The sequence below is a fragment of the Anas acuta genome, chromosome 1 (assembly GCF_963932015.1).
Source record: "Anas acuta chromosome 1, bAnaAcu1.1, whole genome shotgun sequence".
In the NCBI taxonomy this organism is placed as follows: Eukaryota; Metazoa; Chordata; class Aves; order Anseriformes; family Anatidae; genus Anas; species Anas acuta.
In genome coordinates this window covers 31566479-31591653 of record NC_088979.1, presented here as the reverse complement: position 1 = coordinate 31591653, position 25175 = coordinate 31566479, and the positions used below count along the sequence as shown (strand labels likewise).

The 25175-nt window shown below is 37.6% G+C and overlaps 1 protein-coding gene across 1 annotated transcript in view; it reads left to right on the top strand.

Annotated features, from left to right (window-relative positions):
* The window catches only part of DGKH (diacylglycerol kinase eta), a 166276-nt gene that overhangs the window by 71080 nt on the left and 70021 nt on the right, over window positions 1-25175 (top strand). Inside the window, 2 exon segments of the mRNA XM_068675460.1 lie at window positions 9791-9901; window positions 11644-11724. Coding sequence (XP_068531561.1) covers window positions 9791-9901; window positions 11644-11724 — 192 coding nt within the window.

The following is a 25175-nucleotide window of genomic DNA, read 5'->3' as shown; positions in this document are numbered from 1 at the left end:
GTAGACCCCCATAGTTCTGTCTAGGGATTCTGCAGTTGGGCTGGACATGTGAAGATTAACTCTACAGAAGCAGTAAAAGCAGGGTTATGAGATACAATGCCTCTGTTGTTCATGTGTTGCTGTGTTCTGCTGCAGATGTTGGATGATAGTGGCCATTTTACCAATAAGAGGGACAGTAAAAATTTAAAGTGAAAAAATGAGACCCCTGAATACAATGATAGATACAGTTTTTGCCAATCTGTATACCTTGGAGGACAGTGTGGACTAAAAGATCTTTTGTATGCCCCTTTTAGGTCTTTTATGAGATTCTGATTTTGTTAGTGGATATAGAAGATACATTGTTAAACTAAGATTTAAGAATATGTTTCAGGTTTTATTAAAGCTGAAATAGAATTTGCCTTTTTCTAGCTCACCTGAAAAGCAGCTTTTGTGTCAAACAATTGAAAACAAGCACATTGTAAAACATATAAATGCTCTTACCTTCAAGGTGCTAAATCCTCTTACACAATAGATATGTAAAGTGACAGGTTTTATAAAACTGAGAAGTTATTTATATGAAAAGTACTTTCCTCAATCATGGGGAAAAAAAAATAAAACAAAAAGCCAACCCAGCAACAACGACAACCCAGCACCACATATTCAAGTTAAAGTTTCACATTGCTTTATTCTAGCACATTTATTTCCCTGTTTGTAGTTTCTTGCTTTTATACTAGGGCTATTTTATTTTTTTAATAGCAGTTTGAATTAAATGGAAAAAAATTACCATCCAGCTGTTTAAAATTGAAAAGGCAAAGTCCATACTTAACTGCTTAACTCAGTGACAGAAGAAAAGTAACTACTCCATGTGTTGTATTTTAGCATAAGAGTGGTTGATTAGCAATTGGAGTGGGAAGTGCTATGTTATTTGATGATGTAGGGTCTCCAAAAAGATTTGCTAGTGTTCAGGCATGATTTGCCTTTGTTAAATCCATACCAACTGTTCCCAGTCACCTTCTGCTCCTTCATGTGCCAAGGAATATGCATTGAGAGGACTCCTCACCCCCTGATTTTCCCATGGAGTGAAGTGGGGTTTGAGTTGGGTTTCACAACTCGAGGTTTTGAATGCATCATCAGAGCCTGAGGCTGCATTCCTTGGTGGAGAGATGAGCACGAGCCGTGCTGTGTAAAACTCTGAGAAGTGCTGATCTGCCCCTTTCCAGAGACGTGTGTTTTGGGAGAAGCAGCTTTACTGTGTTTTCTGAATGAGAGAAAATAGCATGCACATGAATGAGCCTGGGCACAGAGGGAATGTGAATTCACAAGTAATTACAGGCCTGTATTTCCTGTCAGTAAACAGAGGGGAAGGGAGGATCCGATATAGGTTATTCTTCTGCTTTCCAGTCTCATGGTCTCAAAAGAGAGAATTTCCTCCTCTGAGTGTAATACGAGAGATCTGCTTCTGTTGTGGTTGCTGCTAAAGACTGTGAAGTAAAATACGATTTTACCATGGGAAGCCCTAGAAAAAGCTAGAAACACCTCAGCCCCTCTTTACAAAGTGCTTTGCAGTTTGGGGGAATTCACCAGCATTCTTGCAGAAGTAATCTGTTCCCTGAATACACTGTGGTTTAGTAGGGAAACATGTAATATTTATATGTAGCTGTGCAAACAAGTGAATGCATCAGCATAACACCTCCTTGAGGTGAAGTGCATTGAACAAGCTACCTACCAGAGGATTATCTGTGGCCTGGACAGTAAACTGCAAATCCATTTGGCATTCATTCTATACTCCGTCACAGACTGTTCTTTATTTTCCTCCAAAATATACCAAGCCATAAAATATTTACCTACTAAATTTAATAAGTCCACATTATGTAAAATGTAGTAACTGGAACTGGGATTTTTGGTGCCAAATTGGGCTCCAGACATTGTCTAGACTTTTGTATGAGAAATTCCTGATTGGGAGAAATTGCGCTAGGAGTAACTCAATATCATTTGTAAAGAATTAAAAGAAAAGCAAACTTACAGAAAAGATGTCTCTTTCCTACAAAAAAAAAAATAATCACTTTTAGAACTAAAGCCCATCTGAAGGTGAATCTAGCAAGGGATGTGAAAGCCAACAAGGTCTTCTGCAAGCGCAACGGCAGCAAAAGGAAGAATAGAGCAAATATGTGCCTGCTGCTGATTGAGGTAGGCAACAAAGGACAAGGAGAAAGCCAAGGTACCCCATGACTTCTTCACCTTGGTCTTCATTGATAAGATCAGCCTTCAGCAATCCTAAGTCCCTGGGACCAGTGCAAAAGCCTGGAGCAATGAAAACTTACCTTAGGTGGAGGAGGATCAAGATGAGGAACACTTGAATGAAATGGATGTTCACCAGCCCACTGCAGCTGATGGATTACACCCCCTAGTGCTGAGGGAACTGGTTGATGGTATTGCAAAACCATTCTCCATTACCTTTCAATGGTCATAACCATTGGGGGAGGTTCCTGAGGACTGGAAGAAAGGAAATGCCAGTCATACTTTCATGAAGAGCAAGAAGGAGGATCAGGCCTCACCTCGATTCCTGGGAAGGGGATGGAGTGAAATAATCCTGGAAACCATTTCACACATTTCCAAACGAATGAAGGACAAGAAGGTGATTGGGAGTAGTCAGCATGGTTTTATGAAGGGGAAGTCATCCCCAACCAGCCTGGTAGCATTCAACAGCAACACAGCTAGCTCAGTGGGGGAAGGGAGAGCAGTGGACGGTGTTTACCATGAATTTAGTAAGACCTTTGACACTGACTCCCCAGACACTCTCATGAACAAACTTGTGAAGTACAGGCTAGATGAAGAGATGGTGAGGTGGGCTGAAAGCTGACCGAGCTGCCAGGCTCAAAGGGTTGTGACCAGTGGCACAAAGTCCAGCTGGAGATCAGTCACTAATGGTATACCCCAGGGGTTGTGAATGGGGTCAGTGTCATATAGCATATTAATTAATAGCCAGAATGTTAGTATAGGGTTTACCCTCAGCAAGTTTTCAGACCATACAAAATAGGGAGTAGACGATAAGCAGCTCGTTGTGCTGCCCTTCAGAGGGATACACTGGAAAAACATGACAATGGAAACCTTAAGAAGCTCAGCAGAGGTAATTGCCATGTTGTGCCCCTGGGGAGGAATAAACCCATGCACTGGTACAAGCTGGGGGCTGACAGGTAGGAAAGCAGCTTCTTAAGACAGGCCATGGGGTTTGTGGTGGGCAACAAGCTGACTGTGAGTCTGCAACGTGCCCTTGCAGCAAAGAAAGCCAGCAGCTTCCCCAGCTGCATTACAAAGAGAATTTCCAGCAGATCTGGGGAGGTGATCCTTACCTATGGATTTTACTGTGGTCACTAAAATTATATTCCAAACCTATTTACTTAAAGATGACTTTCTCAATAATATATTACTGTTTTTCTCCCCATGCCTGAAGAGATCTGTAGCTAAGCAAGAGTTCCATGCTTAGATGTCCATGCTTAAAGGTCCATGCTTGTGAGTTATTATGGAATTAAAGGTTTTATTGAGTTAACTGTTCTAGAAGTAGATTATTAAGCTAAGACTGTTAATGGAAAAATACTAGAAAATGTAATTCAAAGCATGATTAATGTGTATCCAGGATTTTATGTGCCATCCAGTAAAACAAAATTGAGGCCAATATAAACTTGAAACACAGTACAACCACTGAATTAGATTAAAACATACAATCTCTATATCCAGAGCAATAGGAAATACTGCATAAAAATGAGGAATGCTTGGGTATTCAGTTAACAAACTTCTTGGTTTATAATTATAAACCTGTCAGGAATCTGTAGATCTCAGGGCTGCAGCATCTGTCAAATTGTTGGCTGTTTGCCTGTATAGACTTGAGTATTTAGTAAGATATCAACTGCAATGACTGATCACTTTCTAAAATAACCAGTAATTTAGAAAACATTTAAGAGTGAACACAGGGGATGATATTTTTAGATTTTTCATCTCTTCAGAGAAGGGAATAATCATAAGGATTCTAAGAGCCTAATCTTTTCAAACACATGTATGTAATCCTGAGATTTTCTGAAACTATATGTTTACAACTTCCTGACCCTGTGAATTTTTCTTTACTTTTTCCTGACTTGACTGGTGAAAGTCAGATATCGGTGTGGAAAATGCCCACCAGAAAGAACCGAGTTGTTCCCCAGCTTTCCCTAGGGTGTCACAAGCTTTAAATTGTTTTGCGTAGGCTCTTTTCTATGGAGCGTAGCTCCTAGGAAGTCTGACATCATCACTGGAATTTGTTTAAACATTCTCCGAGGGGAAAAAAATTAAAACTGCAATAAGTAAAACACAGAAGGTTTGTTATGACAAGTTTAACTTGTAATTTGTTTGCAAGAAAGGATCGCTTGAAGTTTGTAACAGTGTTTAATATATTTTTGTTATATGATGCTTTTGTAATTTCCTCAAGTAATTGATCAACTGTTATTTGCATATTAATACTAGATAGAACTACGGAAAGAGCTTGCTCTTCTCTGTGGAAATGTAATGGCATTTTTTATTTTATATATATAAAGAATTTTGCCATGTGTGCCATCTTCTTTCTAATGGTCTATTTTGGAATTATACTACATAGACTTTACAGACTAGCTAATATGTTGAGTGCCACTTCTATTTAGTTGAGACCAAGACCAAGACCAAATTGAGATCTACATAACTCCAGTAAAGAAAAATATCTTGCCAGCTGAGTGCTTTGACTTTTTGTTATGTTTTGTATTATTTCCTTTTTTTTTCCTTTTTTTAAAATTTATTTCTCTAAAATACATGCCATTTATATTCTTCAGACTCAAAACCAGTTAAACTTAGTTGTTTTAAATCTTTCTGCCCAGGGCATGTGTAATTTAAAAGGAATGGCTATTGAAGCTCCAAACAGTAGCTTTAAAATATTACTCTAAGTTAGCTCAGTTGTAAAATAAAGCCCAGACCCTTAGATATTTGGCACCAAGTCTCAGTCCTATGAAGTGCTTTATCCTTTTTCAGTATATTACAGCTGTTTCATTCTGTGATTAACGAGCACACAGACTGAGATCAACATGTGGTATAGGGATGGAAGTTAGGAGTTTAAATACTTGAACTGCCAATAAAGTTTATTCTCTGATTCTCAGTCTGGTATTAAGTTTATAACTAAGATAGTTGTGTTTTGCTTTTAATTCCCAGTGCGAAGTTTCACCCTATTATGGCAATATCCTACTAATTTGTGATGCATTCTATAACCTCTATTTTTATATCAGCCTGCTAATTGAACTTCACCTTGTTACCAATATATTTTTATTATGGCAGTTTCTCCACAGTTTCAGATTGCTTCATGTTTTACTGCACATACCAAGTAGAGGAGTCTGAAAGTCAGATTTTTTTTTAGTTTAACAGTAATGACAAAATTTGTGTCCTCGGTGAAATGTGAGGAAAGAACAAAGTTGAGGGACTGCATAAGTTGTTTAATTGCATTTATTTGTGTTTGTGTTACAGCTTCACTTAGGCTAGAGTTCATCCACATAAATGACCCCAGAAATATGGGCTATAGGAGTTATGTTGGCAGAACATACCATTTTGTTACACAAAAATCGTGATGCTTAATCATAGGTTAGTTGTGTGGTGGGGAGTAGGGCTGGCTTTCCCTCAGAGATTTTGGAAAAACATTTTTTTTTCTTCTTTTATATATATATATATATATATATATTTATTATTATTATTTTTTGCTTGTTTTTCTTATTACTTTAATTGTGCTGGAATAACTATCATCATCAACAATAGACTGAGATTATGCAACTTGTCACTTTCTGTGATTCGTCTGTCACTAATAGCATTTGCTTGTAACTTGGAAGATGGTTTAGCAGCAGTAGTCCGGGGTAGCTTGGTTCAGGCAAGCATGGTGCTTTAGGTACCCCATGAAATTTCTCCACAGATTACGCTTAGTGATGAGCTCGATGGTACATCTTTTTATCAAGATATTCTTGAAATTAAAGCAACGTTTTGTAGTCAACATGGTTACATTGTTTTTCAATTTATTTTTTTTATTTTGGCCGTTTTTAATTGCATAAATTCATAGGTATAACATAGCTCTTGGTTTGGTTTTAATTTTCAGATGTCAGCCCTCTTTTTTGTAAGGAATCCTCAATAAAAATGTAACCTTGCACTGAGCAGCTGATGAAGTTTTTATTCTCTGTAGATAAAATCTATTTTTATTTTGACATAATTAATGAAATATCTGTCAGCATAAGTGGCAGTAATGGAAGCTACTGTGCAGAGATTGTCAAGAAAACCACAAGCTTGGAATACTCGGGTCATAATTTTAATCAAAATTAAGAGTTTGATTGTCACATTTTGTTAATAATAGAAGTCATTTTTGATCTACTGAAGACGTTGAATATCTTAAGGGGCTCTGAGTTAATAGGAGCTGTGAGACTTTACCTTGCAACAGAATTAAGATTCTGTCTGCCTACAGCCCTACCTGTGCAGACTGTGGAAATGTACTAAAGCCTCCATGATACTAAAAGGAAGAGGGATGGTTTTATTTCAGATTTTTGTTGGAAACATCACAGGAGGATGATAAAAAACATCAAATGTTGTCTTTTTTTTCCCCCTCCTTTAGTGGTCTGGTCTGTCATCAATCAAAATATTAATTATTTGGGTAAATGAGGGCTTAGAGACACTCACAAGCACTAACATCAGAATTCAAAGCAAAATTAGTGCTTAAAGTAATAAAGATTGTTATAGTATAGATAGTAATAAAGTAATAAAGTTATAGTATAGATAGTTATATAGTAATAATAGTTAGATAGTAATAAAGATTGTTAGCAATTAATTTGGTCCTGTGTTGAAAACACAGTCAAGCTCTTCAATAACTAAAGGAAACCTTTATTGTGATATTATTTATGTTAATTGCAAATCTTTGTTGTACCCATTAAACCTTTGCTTTTATTATAGCCACATACATCTGGAGGGAGGTTGTATAATTACTAAATTATACAACTGGCTGCATGGGGAGGTTGGAGATTTTTGTAAGCAGATGAGAGGTGGTCCTGAAAATGTGTGAAATAGGATTGTAGGATGTGTATTTTTTTGTTTCTCCTAAAATGCAGTAGGAAAGTGGTTAATATAATTGGCAATGATTATTGCATATGCTTCAGATTTAATGTCCAGCTGAGATTAATTAGAGGAAAGTTTCTCCAAAGAGGGAGATCTTGGAGTACTGTCTTAATTGCAGAGAGGAAAGGTAGTGATTGCTTTCTTAAGGTGTAGCCGTATCCTGATGAATGTTTTTGAAAAAGCTTTACAAGACCTGGCTGTATGTAATAACGGGGACCCAAATTCAGTACCCTGGGAGGTCCCTTCCAGTTGTAAATTCTTGTAAGTGTTGTGACTTATGTGTAGATGCAGGAGAGTGTTATTAGCAGATTAGCTAATGACTCAGTTGGCAGCTGGGTGTCTTCCGCACATTTTAAAGGCTAAACAAAGTTGATTAAAGATACTGGGCTCAAGTTTGGTGTCTGCAGTTTTGGAACTGTCAGCTTGACATGCTTAAACCTTAGCTCAGAATACATATTTGTGGCAAAACATGAAATTCAGATTTATGCTTCATGAAGTGCTTATGTTTCTTGGGGAGATATTTATGAATCTAGTATTTTTCTAACATTTTGATACAAAAACACATTCTGTAGAGCCTGTATGGTTATTTAAGTGCAGGGAGTTAATTTTAAGGGATTGACTTGCAAAATGGATTTAGTTTTGAAGTCCTCGGTTTGATTTTAGGGATAGGAGTGTTCTAAGATGTGTGTAGAAATAAGGAGAAATGGCTTGTGTAGGTTTAAAAAGGGCATGGAATAATTATTTGAATATTTAGCAAGTAATAACTCAGGTTTTAGATAGGTTTGTAGTCTTTCATTGGATTTTTAAAATTCCTGAAACAGAATTCAGTGTGATGTGTATGTTCTGAGTCTCCTAGTATCTGCAGTATGTTTCAATGGGCATGGATTTCCTTCCACTTGGGAAATTTTTCCACTAAGTCAATGCCTGCCATGCATGTGGAGTACTGTTTCCTTTGGAACTGTATTTCTATGGTTTTATTTCTTTCAAACCCTGACAAACACACAAGCTATCTACTCCCATCCTGTGCGATAACTTTGGAAATCTCAAGGAGCAATCAATGCAAACCAGAAGGGTTGCATGGCTATAACAGATAGCTTTGAATATGCACTTGCACTTGCTTCTGGCTGAATTGCTGATTAAATCTATTTATATCATGTAAAAATAGCTTATCATAGGGTCTGGTCAGAAAATTGCAGGCAATCACGAAGTTGTGTGTGTCGTGTATGCTCTCCACTCCCTTTCAGCTGGGAATTGCTACCCCTCAGCTAGAACAGGGCAGCCGAGCGAACGTGTTGTTCTGGCTCGCTGTCATGTGAAGTAAAGGGAGATAAATCAAAACTTTCATCCACGGTGTTTCATCTGAGAGGGTTGCTTTTTAGAGAGCATTAATTCAATTGCTTTGTCATCGTTGGGCTGTATTCTGAGCTTATTACGTTAGGAATGTCTAAATGAAGGGTGCGATGTTCATAGCAATAATGCCTCGCATTTAAAGGAAATGGTAGGAACATTAAAGTGCTTTCTGCTTTTTCTGTATTTTTATTACTTGCATTGAAGTTAAGGACAATTGTACATCTGATAACAGATGAAAATGTTTATGAACTTCGAGTCAGGTCTGATTAAGCCTTTAAAAGGTCTAGAATAACTACAAATGATGTTTACATCACATTGTCTAAAAATTGCACTGTAAGATTTGCATCCCCATGTTGTAGTAGGAATTGGAAATATTATGCATTGGAGACTACATTGGAATATAATATCCAAGTGCACTTGCTTTTTCTCATATTATTTGTGCGTTTCAAAGCTGAAGAAAATGGATTTCAAGATTCATGCAATTAGGAAGCTGTGTCGTGTCAATTCATCAGATTAAGTGGAGAATTTATGTAATCAGGTTGATGAATCCCACACATGCTGGCAAAAGCAGTGCACACATTTAAAATACACTGATTCGTGTTTCTTGAATTTCAAAAAACGGGCTGTATGTAGGCAGGATTTGGTTTGCAGCAGAATGCTTTGGATCGGCAAATAGGTTTTTGACTAGAAATATTTGCCTGGCAAAAACATCCCAAGCAGTTACTGTTCTCACACTTCCCGTAACATAATTATGCCTATTTGTAAGCTGAGTGCATGCTGAAGACCTCAGTTCAGTGAGGTACTTAAAGTCAGGCAAAACTTGCATCATCCTGGATCTACTTTAAAGGCATAATTCCCATACTTGAATTAGACACACCTTTAAGTACCTCAGTCTATTAGGGTCCATGTGGAGATTGGTTTTCTGCTCAGTGTAATCAGGTTCTGGAACTGGAAATGACCTCGTGTAGATTGTTTTTTATCAGTTTTTCTTTGCATTGTGCCACCAGAAGCTGTTGCTTGGTTTAATCTTTGTGGTTTTGTAGCTATCCAAACTCTTGAATTACGTTGTGGTAATCTTCACAACCTCTTTGACTGCCTTTTTGTTTTATATGAAAAATTAGCATTTTGCCAGCATTGGCATTGGTAAAAAAAAAAAAAAAAAGCTATGTAGAGTCTGATTGCCCAGAGAATTAGTCTCAACTTAATAGAAATTTATACAATAGATGAAATGTAACATAAATAATAATAAAAACCAATAAATTTGATCTTTATACTTACCTATTTAGATATGTATTTACGTTGTCTACTGTGTTTTAATATTTTTCAGACAAGTATAAAAGAAGGACTACTACTGAAGCAAACCAGTTCTTTTCAGAGGTGGAAAAAGCGTTATTTCAAGCTTCGAGGTCGTACCCTTTACTATGCTAAGGATTCAAAGGTAATTCTATGATATTAACATCTAATGCCAAGATCTTAAATTTTGCTTAGATTTATAATTGTAATCATGATAATTTAATGATTTATTAGTGATTGTTTCATTAAAAATTGCAGTATATAAGATGTAGTATGCTAAATTTACTTTAACCAAGGAAGATTCATGGTATCTTTTAATTTTTATATTTTTAAGTCAAGTTTATCTCAGTTCTCTTAACCTCTTGGACTATTCAGACAAATAATAAATTCATCTTAAAGAGTTGTTTTTTTTTGGGGGGGGTGTTGGCTCATTGGATAATGCTTAGAAGCTATCTCACAAACTGAATTCCATTAAAGCTCTTCTAATCCAATGCCCATATTGCTCTTAAAGGAATGGAAATGGTTACACAAAATCAAGATGGGATGATTTTCTGCCAGAAGTGATTTGTATAGGGAAAGGCTGTTTCCCATCAATGGAAACTTTTAGTGGGAAATTTGGGGGTGGGCAGAGGGGAATACTTCTTTCCTTTCTGAAAGGCATTTCCTCCCTCCCCCTCAAGACCAGAGCAGAGAGCATTTAGGGTTGTTGAGGCGGCTTGGACTGTGCTGTTTCATAGTGATGGGCATTACTTTTCTTTATCTTGTAGGGTTGTAGCAACTGAGGGGAGCTGTAGGTGAGGTGCTTGAGGTACCAATAATTTTCTCTAGCCTGGTCTTCTTCATAAAACTATTACTGAGGCACAGAAACCTCTCATTCTATGACTATGTGACTATAATTGCACGGTACGTAGTTGTATGGCTGTGATGAATCAAGGAAGATGTCTCTCCAGGGAGCCCAGCACTGAAGTACCTCTGTTATCACACTTTTCTACGCGTGTTGCTACCCTGAGAAGTTTTTACAAAGTCTTAATAAACATGACAGATAAGAGCTGTGAGAATGGCAACGTTATCTCTGTCATAAAGGTGAGAAAAGAAGGAGTAGTGAGTGGGTAGTTGCACAAATACTCTGCAGCACTGAATCCTTGCTGAGACTCCCCAAACATTGATAGTGTGCTGGGGTATACAGCACACTTTTTTTTTTTTTAATATTATTTCTCCTTCCCATGACATAGAGGAGAAAGAGCAAGGTATGGCTACAATGGGGCGAGATGTTTTCGGTGGTCTTTCCTTTGCTTTGTGACCCATCGTGAGTTCAAAAGGACTGAAATCCTTTGCCAGAAGCTGGGGTGTTTAATGAAGATACGTATTTCTCTTATGGGAACATCAAACAAAGAAGTGGAAAGATGAATCTCTTCAGTCTCTTAAGCTCCATTTTCTCTTCTTACCAATAGTATATAATAGATTCTTTTTCATGAATTTAGAATTCCATCCTAAAGCTGATTAATACACTTGTATGTTATTGTGTGTGAATCTCTGTTCTCTGATACCACCTTTATGGAACACAGTAGACATCTCAAAGCTGGATCTATTTAAAAAAAAATAAATGAAAACAAATCCTTAAAAGATTTTAAAGCAGTATGTATTTTTGTCTTGGAACCACTGTTTAACACTCTCGTCTGATTAGACAGCAAATAAGACTGTGTTTAGTGGTGGAATAGGAAGTTCTATCACCTCATCAGTGTTTTCTATTTTTTTCACCCTCTCTTTTTTTTCTGTTTTTATTTTCCAATTGGAATGGACAGAAGGAAATGAAAGCACCAAATGTGAGCATATTTGAGAGCAGACTCAGGCTATATTTAATGTTTTTGTGTTCTTTTCCATTCACAGTCTCTAATATTTGATGAAGTTGACCTGTCAGATGCCAGCGTAGCTGAATCAAGCACAAAAAATGTCAACAACAGCTTCACGGTATGGAACCATTATAATACTGGTCATAAAGCTGTAGGGAGACTGTTACTAAGAAAATCAAGAATCCTCTGAAGAGAGTCTCATTTTTTCTCTTTGGAAATAAAATGTCCTCTATTTGAAAATTGCCTAATATATCACAGCAATATCACATCAGTTACTGGTAATTTTGTCTCTGATTTTTATTTTTATATTTTTGAGCAGAATTTAGAAGGTTAGGTAACATTTACTTCAAAAGATACTTATACGAGGCATTAAAAATTTAGCAAGCTTTGGTATTGCTGCTTTCAGCTTGGTTTTATGTTGTAGTTTGTCTCTGAACTGACAGGCTGAATTGATTCAAATGTAATTGTGTTACTGTTCTAATTTCCTATAATGATATTCTTGGTTTTCTGTCATATTGAAGTGTATTTTATGGTTTTTCCGCTACTGATCATATCCTCACATTAGCAGTTCCTAAGTTCACATGAAGAACTGTCTTCACAGTCATACCTCGATTCTGATAGTGGTATAAGAAATAAGGGTCTTCACAAATCCCTGTTTTTCTAAGTTCATGAGTGTGTTTTACACACAGGTCTTGCTATCTATCGTTCAATTGCTTTGCTGGAACTAAGTGATAATTACTGTTCATCTCCAAGATAGTCCAATGCAAGCCTCCTAGAAGCTTTGTCAGGTCTCCCTTATCCTGGTACTTCCTAGGCAGCTACCCAAACTGTCAGAGCACATCAAATATGTGCTTGCATTGGCCTGGACGGGCAAGCGTGTTATGTCAATAACAGTTTCTTTAGTGACTACTAATGAGATTAGAAAGACTAATTTGACTGAAAGTTTCTGATGAGGGGTGACTGTGTGATGTACTAGCTTGCCTTTGGAAAAGGTTCTTTCTATTGCTGGGGAGCTCTGCTTCTGTCTGTCTCCTAGCCAGAATTAAAGCTGTCGTGTGGGCATCAGGCTGGCTGAGGAATAATGAGGCATACAAAGACCATGGGCTGAGGATCCTGGTAGTCATGACTGCCACTTGTTATTTAAGAAGGATATAGGACTCGGCATCCCCTGAGGACTTCTAAACTTCCCTTGCTGTAGTTTCTGTTATGGGGAAAAAACAAAATTAAGAAGACTTTGGCTGCAAAGTTGCTGATTGCTGAGTCAGGAAAGAAGACATTCATCTTGGTGAAAATTTGTGGGGGGTGGAGAAAGGTAATATGGTTTTGGTATTTTTTTATTTATTATTATTATTTTTTATTTTTCCGTAACAATTTCTTAAAACGTTTGGTGTTTTGGGTTCATGTAGAATCCTGTAAGCACACCCACTGTTCACCAAAGACATGCTTTGTAATTAGTATCAAGATTTCTGGGGAAGACAGTAGAAAAAGAAGCTTAGAGGGCTACAGCTTTAACAGCTTTGGAGACACTATTTATTTTCATGTCCTGGGTAATTTAGAACAAACAGTGCTTTCTCTAAGGAATCCTAAATTCATTTCTGAAAAATTATTTGGGTTTAGAGGTCTCCTGGGCTGAAGTGCCATCTGATTTGACTGTAAAATATGGTAATAGTCATCATCTCGCTTAATCTTTTGGCTTCTTCCTTTGTGTTTGCCTAACTCAGTCTCCCAGCAACACAACTCAGTAAAGACAGACATCTCTGGCCTTGCTTGCACTGGTTTTGAGGGGGTGGTGGCATTAGCTTCCCAGCAGTACTCCTTATACATAAAACAAAATGCTTTTATTTTTTTCTCCCATCTTTAAGAAAGGCCAGATTATCTTTTTAAAATTTCATGTTGCAAGTGGTCTGTTAGCATTTTCTTTGTTAAAAAGGCAAAAATGAAATCCTTGAGTCTTGCCTTCTGGTAATGAGCTCTTCCTCCTCCTGTTTCTTTGTCCCCCACATAGAGAGCATTTTTAACACAAATGTCCGTAGATGGAATGTCCACCAAGTAACCATATTTCTAGAAAAACACATTTAAAAAAGTTTCATTAAACCTATTTTTTTTAACAAATCATTTTGTCTTTTCACTTTAATTCCTCCGTGCCCCCACCAGCCCCCCATTTATGACCCCCCAGCTTGTGGAAGCTACTGTTTGGCCTTCTTTTACCCTTTCTAGTTTGTCCGTTTGGAGACAGAGGTGTGCATGTCAAAATTTTCCATGCTGTTTTTTGGATAAAACTCAAATCCTAAAATTAGACATAACGCACACATTTAAGGTTGAGTTTATTTGTAATGCACATGCCTGTATAATATTTTATGTAACTAAATATCAGTGTTTATTCACCAGAATTACTTTTTCTTTCTTACTACAAACAAATAGAGGCTAAGGAGAAAGTTGAGGTAAATAAATATCTGCTAATTAAAATGAGGAGCTACTAAATTTAAAACAGCTTATCTTTTTCTTTTTTTTTTTTATTGCTTTATTCTTTATTACTTTTCAATGAACAGCAATCTCATTTCTAGCAAATAAATCCTAGTGAACAAGCTTGTGCTAGGGCAGTTTCTCATGGGTTATAGACATTTTGTATTACTGCAATATGTAGACCCCTGTCTTACCAATAGAGGAAATAGAGCAAACGGTGTCTCTTGACTTCAGAAGGCTTTAAATTGGACTCTGAAGGCTAAATTCTTCTCACTTGTGTGTTGAGGCTAAGTCTGTGGAAAGAGAAAAACTCAGTTCAAGAAAAATTCAGCCCACCAAAGATCTGCATTGCCCCATCCGTTAGCCACATCAGGAGCCTACTTAGGGCTTTGGGTCTCCCTCTGCCTACAGTTTGGTGGGTGGTGTTGAGTCCTTGTGATGTTTTTGAGTACTCTGCTGAACATTTTTTTCACTTTCCTTCTGACTCCATGGATTGTTGATTCTTCTCTGCAGTTCCTGAGGAGCATAGCTGCACAGCGTGCCACCTCTTTGGGACACTATTAGGATGAATCAGTCTCCCATGTTGTTGTGCAAAGCAGATGGGGCAATGACCAATTTTGTCAAGAGCTGTAATCCTCATGCATTTTGGTTTACAGGGACTCATTAATGTCTCAAGTGCCTTTAGAAAAAATATCTTTATTGTTACCTTAACAAGACTGAGGTTGAATGAGACTGAATAGATGATCTCCAATGTGCATGCATAGGGATCTTAGGCATGTGCACTGTTGGTGGTGTGCTTTTGTTCTGGAAGCTATAAGCAATGGGATTTTTAAACGCTAAGATGTTTCTTGAACAGGCATATTCAATTAATGATATTCTTTATGGCAAGGAAAGCGATTATGAATTGTCATTTGAAAGGAGATTTTGACAGGCTAACTTTTGGCTTAGTTATCTACCTCTGTCCTGCTTTTGATAATGAAGGACTTTTAATGCACATCAACAAGAAACAGTCAGTAGATGTTAACCATGCTGCCTTTCAACTGTTGAGACACATGTATGGGGAAAATGTCCTGGGTTATGCACAGGCATCCTGTGGCTGCACCTGTATTTAGTCCACCCAAGTTGGTGTTGAAAACACATAATTCAGATATGCTCTTCTGTGATGAATATGAAAGGAAAGAGTAATTTCAAGGGAGGATTTCTGGCTTTGAGGTATTATTTTTTTAGCTGCCCTTAGACATTTGATTTAGGTTAGGCCAACTTCTAGTCCATTTAAGACTTTACAAAAAGCCATGGACACTCAATTTCTTACTTACATCTTCTTTCTTTCATACTTTCTTACATTCAGAAAAGGGAAAATTCTGACTAGATAAAATCTTATCTAATTGTGTCTGAGAGTAACAGAAGAAACAATTTCATTATTGTTCTGGAAGGTGTCCTGTAGGAATATGAGAACTAGTGTACTCAGTGGTACTCAGGATAGAGATTCAGATTGGGATTCAGTGATGGGTTTAGAGACCCCTAAATATAGGTATCTAGGATAAGATTGATATCCATTTAAAGTAGATTCCTGCATTTACTCTATTCATTATAGACCCCACGGATGATTAACTAAATCTCCTGTAGCTGTGATAGGAGCTTTGTCATCCAGACAACCAAAAATGTAGACTCTGACTTTCAGCCTTCCGAATCTAATCATTTTTTGTTGAATATGCAGCTTCTGAGAATGGTCATCTTGAGAGGGCAGAAGCTGCAGTGGGCAGATCTGCTGTCCTGGAAAGCCTGCTGCAGTTCTTAGTAATTAGAAATTGGCTGGAAATGAGACTTTATATTTCAGCCAATAACATTGATTACTGTGATTCTGGATATGCTTGCAGAAATGTCTAATATCATTTTTTTTTTTGCTGATTTATTGGTTTTAGTGATGCTGTACATCATATGGGAGTCTATTTATTCTGTGGAAAAATATTTCCCTAGATATGAAGTAGGCTTTTAAGTATTCTCACCTATTACTATGAGGCAAAGGCAGCAGAAAACCATAAAATGTTCTTTATCTTTGTTATTGCTTCCTTTTGATTTTCTGATGTAAATATTCTTTGTAAACATTCTTCTTTACTCTTACCCCTTCTTGCTGTTCTTCGAGCTCTTTTTCTGCAGTATTATCTTGGAAGTGGACCAGTTTCACACTAAGGTTTCCAAGTGAACATAAGTCAAAACACTTGGTTTTGAGAATATTTTCTGAATTACAACCCTTAGCATTCCTTGTGGATTCCATGTTTTGCCTGTTTTCTGCAGCAGCCACACATTATGCATTTTTTATCCTGTGTGACAAAACCAAGGTCCTTTTCCTGTTAATTTGCTACTGTCTGTGATTCATAAATACTTATTTTTCTCTTTCCATGTGTTTTTTTTGTATTTTTTTTAAGCCACTGTACTGTCTGTTTAATACCTTGCTTGGCTGTATGCATTGTAACAATTATTATTACAGATATTTTTGTCTGTAAACATTTCCATATCACCACACTACTTTACATTCCTTTTCTACTATAAGAATTTCATCACAAAATTTTGTGCCAAATAATAAGGTGTTTATTATTTTGTTGCCATATTAAAAATACCTAATACTCCTTTCTATCTTTAAACATCTCTCAATTAGCTTGTCATCTCATCTCATGATTGGGTCATGAAAATAATTAGTCTTCTTGGTTCAATGACTGAACTGAAAACCATTATGGGTCAACCTGATGTTTGAACTTTTTTGAGCAGAAATAATTTATTTCAACTTAAAGGGAGTAAGTTTTGTTTCAAAACATTTTTCCCTATTTGAAAAAGGGGAGAAAAACAAACAAACATGGTATTTCATTGAAGTTAGAACCTGAACACAATTTTGTCAGAAAAAGTTGAAGATTTTTTCCCCTTATTCCACTTGTTTTGGTCAAATTTATCAATTCATTTTGACTTGAAAGCAGAGGGTTCTATATATAAAGTTTTTAAAGAAAATATATTTATCCAGTTGGCTGTGATTTCCTTGATTTGCTGTACATATGGATAGACTTTGAAAAGCTAAACATGTACATTTGCTGATTATATTTCCTTTCACGAATTAGTTTGAGATGGTTAGCTCCTTTTTATAGATTTGTGAGACCATATCTCCATTGCAGCAACTGTACTGCTTAAAGTTTACCTTGCGTTCTTCCTGATCTTCTCTGATCACCATGTTTCCTCTACGTGTTTTTGGCTGTGGTGGATCTTACATTTTAGCCATGAATTTAAAGTTTATCAGTATATAATTTATGCAGAACCAGCTTAAAGCACAAACCACTTCTGCCTGTCTTTGAATCCTGCTGTACATTTGCTGGTTGTAATGGGAGATTGCCCAGTTGTACTAAAAATTCATGCAATTCAGCAGAATTTCAAGTTGAAAATTGAAAATTACAATTGGGCCTGAAAGCACATTGCTTTTTAGAAGTTTATTTCAGCACTGCTTCTGATGTCACTTAGTTCTGTGCTCATTGTTGAGATTAGCTGCTTCTAATTGATTTTAGAAAATTAAATTTTAATATTAACAATGGGCTTTTAAAACAGAATGTGTTGCCAGACCTTTGCAGTGTGTCAGGGTAGATGGTGTGAATTTCTTAGAGACTTGGACACACTTTGCTTCCTTTCTTGCCACCCAGATTTTTTTCTGAGTTCCAACTGAGGCTTTTCTTCAGGGGCTAAGGGAACTTCAGGGAATTCTTCAGGGAATAGGAGAAATGCTTAACTTTCCCCAAGCCACATCAAGAGGAAATGAGAACTGCATTTTCCCAGAGGAGTTTTAAACATTTCATCTTTTCTTTAGGTTTGAACACTCTAGACTTCTGTCTTTTTGGAAATCAGAGATAGAGAGAGAGCCTCAAAGCTGGGAATAATTATCCTGATAGTATTTTTTTTTTCCTATTTGGATAATCTAACACAAATTCAGTTTTAGTACTGACAATTATTGAAAGTGATTAGCCCAAATTTCAGGTTCTTGAGCTTTATTTATAAAGTGCAGAAGTGCTTATGGATGCCAGTGGATTTCTCTGATGCTGTCTTGCCTGCTTACAAAATCCAACTTGCTCCAGCTTACTCTCAATGAACATGTTGACCTTGGTCAATTTTTTTCTTAGGCAGTTTCTGCTGGACACTCACCTAAAGGGTGTTTTCACCTTTCCTGGGCTTTTTGTTACTTCTCCCCTTTACTTACTTATTTATTTATTTATTTACTCTGTATTTTGGTGAAATCAACTTGCTGCTCCTGTTTTGGGAGACTCCTGGGCCTGACTGATTTTGGCTTGTTCTAGACTTTGGGTTGTTTCCCCTGGTTTCAGCTACTGTGAAGCAAAATTTTTTCTTGAGGTGCCCACTGTACTCTACAGCCTGCCCAGAAAGTACACCTGCTTCACAGCCTTATAATCATAGGACCACAGAATCATTTGTGTTGGGATATTAAGACCTTTAAGATCATCCAGTCCAACTCCGCTGCCATGGGCAGGGACATCTTCCACTAGATCAGGTTGTTTGAAGCCACATCCAACCTGAATTTGAACGCTTCCAATGATGGGAAGTGTTTTTCCTTCTGGTATCCCACAGTTGCTGGCATTGCCTGTTTCAGACAGACCTCATTTTCTGCCATACAGCTGAGATTTAGAGTAGCTGTCCTCACTGTTTTGTAGGGTGAGGAGATGAAACGGTTCAATATCACTGCCTTGTTCTTAGCCTGGGAGTTTAATGACATGGTTTATGAATTTATGTTAGTATTATGAATTTACATGAAGGAGGGGGAAAAAAAAAAGAAGAAAAAAAACAGTGAAGAGCTATATACTGTGTGTGGTGCTATCCTTAGGATTCTCCTCAGCATACTTTACATCAGATGTATCCCTTAGTTGTGTAATGATTTCCTGGGTTTAGGCACACTTAACTTTCCTTTGAGTTCAAGTTCAGTATGAACATGGCTCTAACCAGCACATACCAGTGATGGTGGGAGTTGAGATGCATTTGTAGATGTCTTTAAGTAAAGTGTCTTAAACTGTGAGCTGAATCCCACTCCCAGAAACATTGCATTTCAAATTCTGGCTTTGGTTTTCTCACAAGGGGCAGTGCATGCCACAGTTTTGAGATCCAGGGATGGCATATCCAGACGTTGCCCACGTGTCTATTTGCAGTCAGGTACAGGGTGGACAGAGGTCCTGGAGTTACATCCTTGAAGTTATCAGGTCCTCTTGATATTTTAGGAAGGTGCAATATGTCTGGAAACAGATCGAGTTCCTGTGCTAGCCTCACCAATGTGACTCAGCTTTGAACGGGTAGCTAACTATTTGGATGTATTTAGCTTTTCCCTAGTTGTGAGCTATCTGCTGCTTCATAAGGATGCTGATTAGCCTCTAAATGGTGTCAGCTTTTTGCTACTCTTAGCTGGAGCAATACCCAAACCACAGAAACAGAGGGAAAGTGCTTTTTATTCCATTTTGTTCAATTTTCTAGTCCATTTTTTTGCTATATACAGGCAGCTTAAAAACAAAACAAAACTGAAATAGCAAATTAATTATGCCGGGAAAAAAAATGGAGAGACAAAAGCAATTAGTTTGCAGTTGTGATGCACTTAGGTTTTTTCCTCCATTTAGCATTTGCCCATTTTCCCCTGCCCTCTGACAGTGACAAGAAAAGGTAATGAAGCTGAGAGCTCTTTGGGTAGCTTTGGGTGTGGCTTTCAAGTTTTAAGCTCCTTATCTCTGAATGATGCACTGTCTCCCTTTCCCTAGAGTGTCTGGAGACACTGAAGCTTTAAGTTTCATTATGAAAAAGCAATAAAGCCTTTCAGCTGTGAGGCTAAAATCCGTGGATAAATCACTTGGGATTGAGCTATTACAAGAAAGCTGAACAATTTTCAGAAGAGGAAAAAAATGGGACCGTTCAAATGTGAACGTTCTGGGCTATATTGTATATTTTGGTTCTGGTTACATTTACCTGGAGCTTGTTTTCCACAGTTTTGAGCTTAATGAGAAAAATTTAAAAAGTAAGTTACAGAAAATACAAGTTTCTTTTTCTTTTCCCTTTACTTTTTGAAGAGTTTTGAAGAGTCTACACAATAGGTAGACCTGTGTATAAGTAAATCAATAAAATAAATCTTTTATTTCCTTGCCTGAACTTGTAGTATGGCACCAATGAAACCATTGGGATATTTGGAGTACATGCACTGCTCCGTGAATTAGCAAAAAAGGATTGCCAGGCTACATTCTTGCAATTTTGAACTTCTCTGTTCTCTGTTGTTTCTTTCTCTTCTTGCTTTAAAAGTAGTTGAAATACCTGGATAAACCTTAAAAAATATCCCTCAGTGCAGTTCCTGTACACGAAACAATTTTATAAACAGTGCTGTTGGCGTAAGCTTTGAATAAATTTCCTGCTTCTAGTGAGCAAGGATCCTAACTTCAAGCACCTGGATTATGTTTAAACAGGAATCTCTTGTTACAGAAGAAGAAAACAGTCAGCTGCTGTTCTATTTTATCTAACTTTACACCTAATGCCTTTAAATATATAACTAAATGTTTCCCTTGAAGCACTGAAGCCAGCCCATCTGCTGGACACGTAATGAGCTTGTGAGGCAGGCACTAAGCGCAGAGCCCTGCGAAGTGACTTACTTAACAACATTTTATGTAAAAACTTCAAAGAACTTGCAGGCCTTGAACTATAAATAGCAGTTTCCAGTTTACATTGACAAGAATGGTTGGCTGTCTGTATTTAAGTACTGATTTAAGATAGATTTCTGATTCTTCAGTCCAAATTGATGACGCTGTCCTACGCTGGTTCTTGTAACTGTCGTGCTATAAGCTTATACTTCTGAAGGGATGATATTTTTCATTTTGCAGTCGGTTGATGTTGGGTATGTGAGGTCAAAATTGAGAAACTGTTGATTTCTGACAAACTCCTCTTTGCTGGTTACTTTGTGCATCTGTTTTATTGTTCCCGACAGGACATGTTGTAGCTGGATTTCTTGTTTTACCTGGATTGTGTTTTCACAGACTGACAGCAGAGCTGAGGTCAGAAGGACCTCTGGAAGTCACCTGGGCCAACCCTGCTACTCAAGCAGGGCCATCTAAAGCTGGCTGTCCAGGACTGTGTACAAGTGGCTTCTGAATATTTTCAAAGAGGGAGACTCCTCAACCTCTCTGAGCAACCTGGACCAGTGCTCAGGCACCTGCAGAGCAAAAAAAAAAAAAAAAAAAAAAGAAAAAAAAAGTGTTTGCTGATGTTAAGATGGAGCCTTTTGTGTTTCAGTTTCTGCCTGTTGGATTTTATCCTGTCACGGGGCACCACTGAAAAGAGCCTGGCTCTGTCTTCTTTGTGCCCTCATTCAGACATTGATTAGATCCCCCTGAGCCTCCTCTTCTCCAGGCTGAGCAGTCCCAGCTCTCTCAGCCTCTCCTCATAGGAGAGGTGCTCCAGCCCTTTGATCATCTTGGTGGCCCTTTGTTGGACTCTCTCCAGTATATTTTTGTCTCTCTTGTACTGGAGTACCCAGGACTGGACCCAGTACTCCAGGCGTGGCCTCACCAGTGCTGAGCAGATGGCAAGGATCACCTCTCTTGGCCTGCTGGCAATACTTTGCCTAACACAGTCCAGGATACTGCTGGACACCTTTGCCACAAGGACATGTTGTTGACTCCTGGTCCTTTTCTGCAAAGCTCTTTTACAAATGGACTGCCCACAGCATTGGCTGATGCCTGGGATTATTCCTCCCAGTTTCTGGCCTCCAATTAAACTTTGTGATATAGACCACAACTCTCTCTGGGCACAGCCATTCAGCTAACTTTCAGTCCACCTTATTGTACATCCAGCCCATACTGCATCAACTTTTATATGAAGAGTTTATGGGATAGTGCTGAAAGCCTTACTGAAGTCAAGTGTTATCCACCTCTTTCCCTTCAACCACCTAGACAGTTATTTCATCATAGAAGGTTATCAGGTTGGTCAAGCATGATTTCCTGTTGGTGAATACATGCTGAAGGTGACTCCGCGTCATCTTCTTGTCCTTCATATGCCTGGATGTATCCTTCATTTTTGCTAGGGATGTGGTCAAACAAAGCCACCTAAGTTACCTGGCCTGGATTCGACTGTAAAGTGAAATCAGTGCAGACCTTGTACCTGGGTCCTGCCTTTTAGTTCAGCCCCCTTGTCCTGGTGTGCTGGTGTGGGATACGCATTGTGGGACTTTTCCTTCCCTCTCCTAAGAATCATAGAATTCTTACTATGGGGGCTAAAACCACGCATTGTTTTGTTACTTGTGAGATTGGCAACAGTGAAACGGGAGAATGCCAGCAAAAAGAGGGAAGCAACGTTTTAGTGGAGTAGACAGAACTAATTGGTCTGATAATAAATTCTGTATTGTTCTCAGGCAAATACAATAGCCATTTATTACTCACCTTGCTTTTAAGTTCTCAGCTCCCTCTGTGTGGTAATTTATACTTTTGCCAGGCTCGTCTCATCTTGAAAAATAATACTGACGATTCACTGTAAAGCACCAGCTACACGTTTAGTAATGATAGCTCTGTATAATTTATTTAGTATTCTTAACACAAAGAAATGAAAGTACTATAGAAAGGTGCCCAATTGTTAATCTTTGTGATTTTTGCAGACAAGTTCAGGTAGATTCAGATGCATCAGTGACCCAAGCAGCCTACCCACATGTCTATGACAAAGATGCATTCATCCATCTTACAAGGTCCATGTGAATGTGGTGGGGTCCTCATTTCCTTGAGGACAAGAAAATGAAGGGGCAAACAGATAGAAAGGGAGGACTGCTATCCTGCCACAGTATTATTTGCCAGGACTCACTCCCCAACTTCTTACAGGACAGATAAGTTACAAAACATTGATTCTCTTATGTACATGCCCCAGATGTTAGGTGCTGTCCCTAACAGGAAAGGTGGGGTGTGCTCTCTTGTTATATTGCCCTCTCTTCATTTGTTCCAGAAAGATATTTTAAAAATATCTGTTCAAAGAACAGGAAAACCATTTCCCCACCCGCTTCTGATTCTAAGTGATGTTTCTACATTACTAAGCCAATTCAAGATCTGCCATACTAAGTGCTATTAGTCTAATGCCTGATAATAGTTCAGAGCAGCACAAGGTACTTTAATGCAAATATCATGTTGCAGGAAGTGGGGTGCTTTACAATAGCTGCTCTATTGCTGCTGAATGCAGACCATTATTTTCTTGATTAGCAAATGTGGTATGTGCATTTTTCTTTGAAACGATGTTTTGGCTTTGTTTTTGATAGCAAATTACAATATTGCTGTGAAATATCAGTTTTTTTGCAAATAATTAATGCAGTTTTTAATGGTGAATTGTGGTTTCAGGGATGTTCACATGTGCATGAAAACCATAAGAATTTGGTTTCGATATAGTTACAATGAGAAGGGAAGCAGAACAGGTGTATCCCAGAACACCCACAAAGAAGCCACCGTTTTACTGCATTGCTGACAGCATTGATCTTGCAATTTTATGCTGCTGTTTTCTTTTTGATAATGCATAAGTATTCGAGACAGTGCATAATATTTATATTAGTTGAAGTACCTATCAATAAGTGCTGTTGTCTATAAAAGACTGCTCTAGTTGGAATACCCTGGCACTAATTTATTTTTGATTTACCTTTCTTTGACTTGCTGGTAAGATGAACAGTGCTTGTTTGGAAGACAAATTAAGTATTTTACCTCATGAATGTGCAAGGGAGATGTTTATGGCAGCATCTTTGTTCCTGTATTGCAGTAAAGAGAATGAATTCATCACATTGCCAGCCTGTAACCTGACTAAATCAACACCCTTTGCAGTGCATAGGACTTCCACATAAAGGAACCCTGAACTTTAACCACCAAACTGTAGGACCTGTATCTTCTGAAATATTGCTGATGTGATAAAATGTTGACATTTAGAAAATGTGCTCTAACTGAACTCTGGTTCTTAATGATTTCATTTTAAAAGTTATAAATATAAACCCATTGGGTTAAAAGCATATAGAATGTTAGTGGGGACTGTTAGTGTTAGGTCAGAGGTTGGACTCGATGATCTTGAGGTCTCTTCCAACCTAGAAATTCTATGATTCTGTGTGTTGCTGGTAAAGTTAGCCCCCATGAAAGCAAAAGGTGCTTTCAAATTTGCAGTGAAATTAAAGGTAATTTTATTTCTCTTCAAGGTTTTAGCTTTTTCCTAATAGGTGCTGTTCGAAATAAAAAGTGAATTAATTGCCCAAAACTTGACCCTGTCATTTTCATCAAAATAATTTCTGGATGTACATCTGTATATGTATATGAGTGTTTATATTTTTTTTAGAACCAGATTATTTTAGTTTCAACATATGTGAAAATCCCAATACAAGACTTTGTATTGTGACACACTAAAAAATGTCCTCTTCTCTCCTTCATTCCCCCACTAAAAAGCCCATTTTTCTTCCAAACATGACAGGAACATTATCGCAACAGTGGGCCACCTTTCTTGCTATTCAGACATTTTTTATTCCCTCAAATGTTTCAGGATTTGCATTGTTTCCCTTTGACTTTTTTTGAGACTGCACATGCTCTCTCTTTCCCTATGCCTATTGCGTTAAAAGTGTTTTTTATTCCCACTACCTCAATTTCATTACTTTCCAATATACTGCAGTATCTGGCTTTGGTAACTCACTCTTCCAAAATCAGCAATGACTTCTTCCTGGCTACTTGGCAAGGGTGAAAATTTTCAGTGCAACTTAATCTTCTAAATTAAATCTGCTTGATTTATTTATTTTTAAGGCCTTTTGTCTGCTGCTTCATCCTTTTTTGATTTGTCTGCTGCTTTGTCAGCGTGTGAACCATTAGCACCTGACTCCCCCTAAGATTTAAGAATTTTCTCATTCTTATGTTACCTCAGTGGTCTTCCAGTGGTTTCTGTGATACTTCTTTGTCATTGTATTTTATGATTTCTTCTTGTCTATTGAGAGTTTAGCATATTCAGAGTGATATATAAATAGTCATGTTTGGGGCAGTGAGCAGTAATAAAGGAAAAAAAATGTAATGTGTAGTAGAAGAAAAGATACTGACTACAGGAATCTGAATA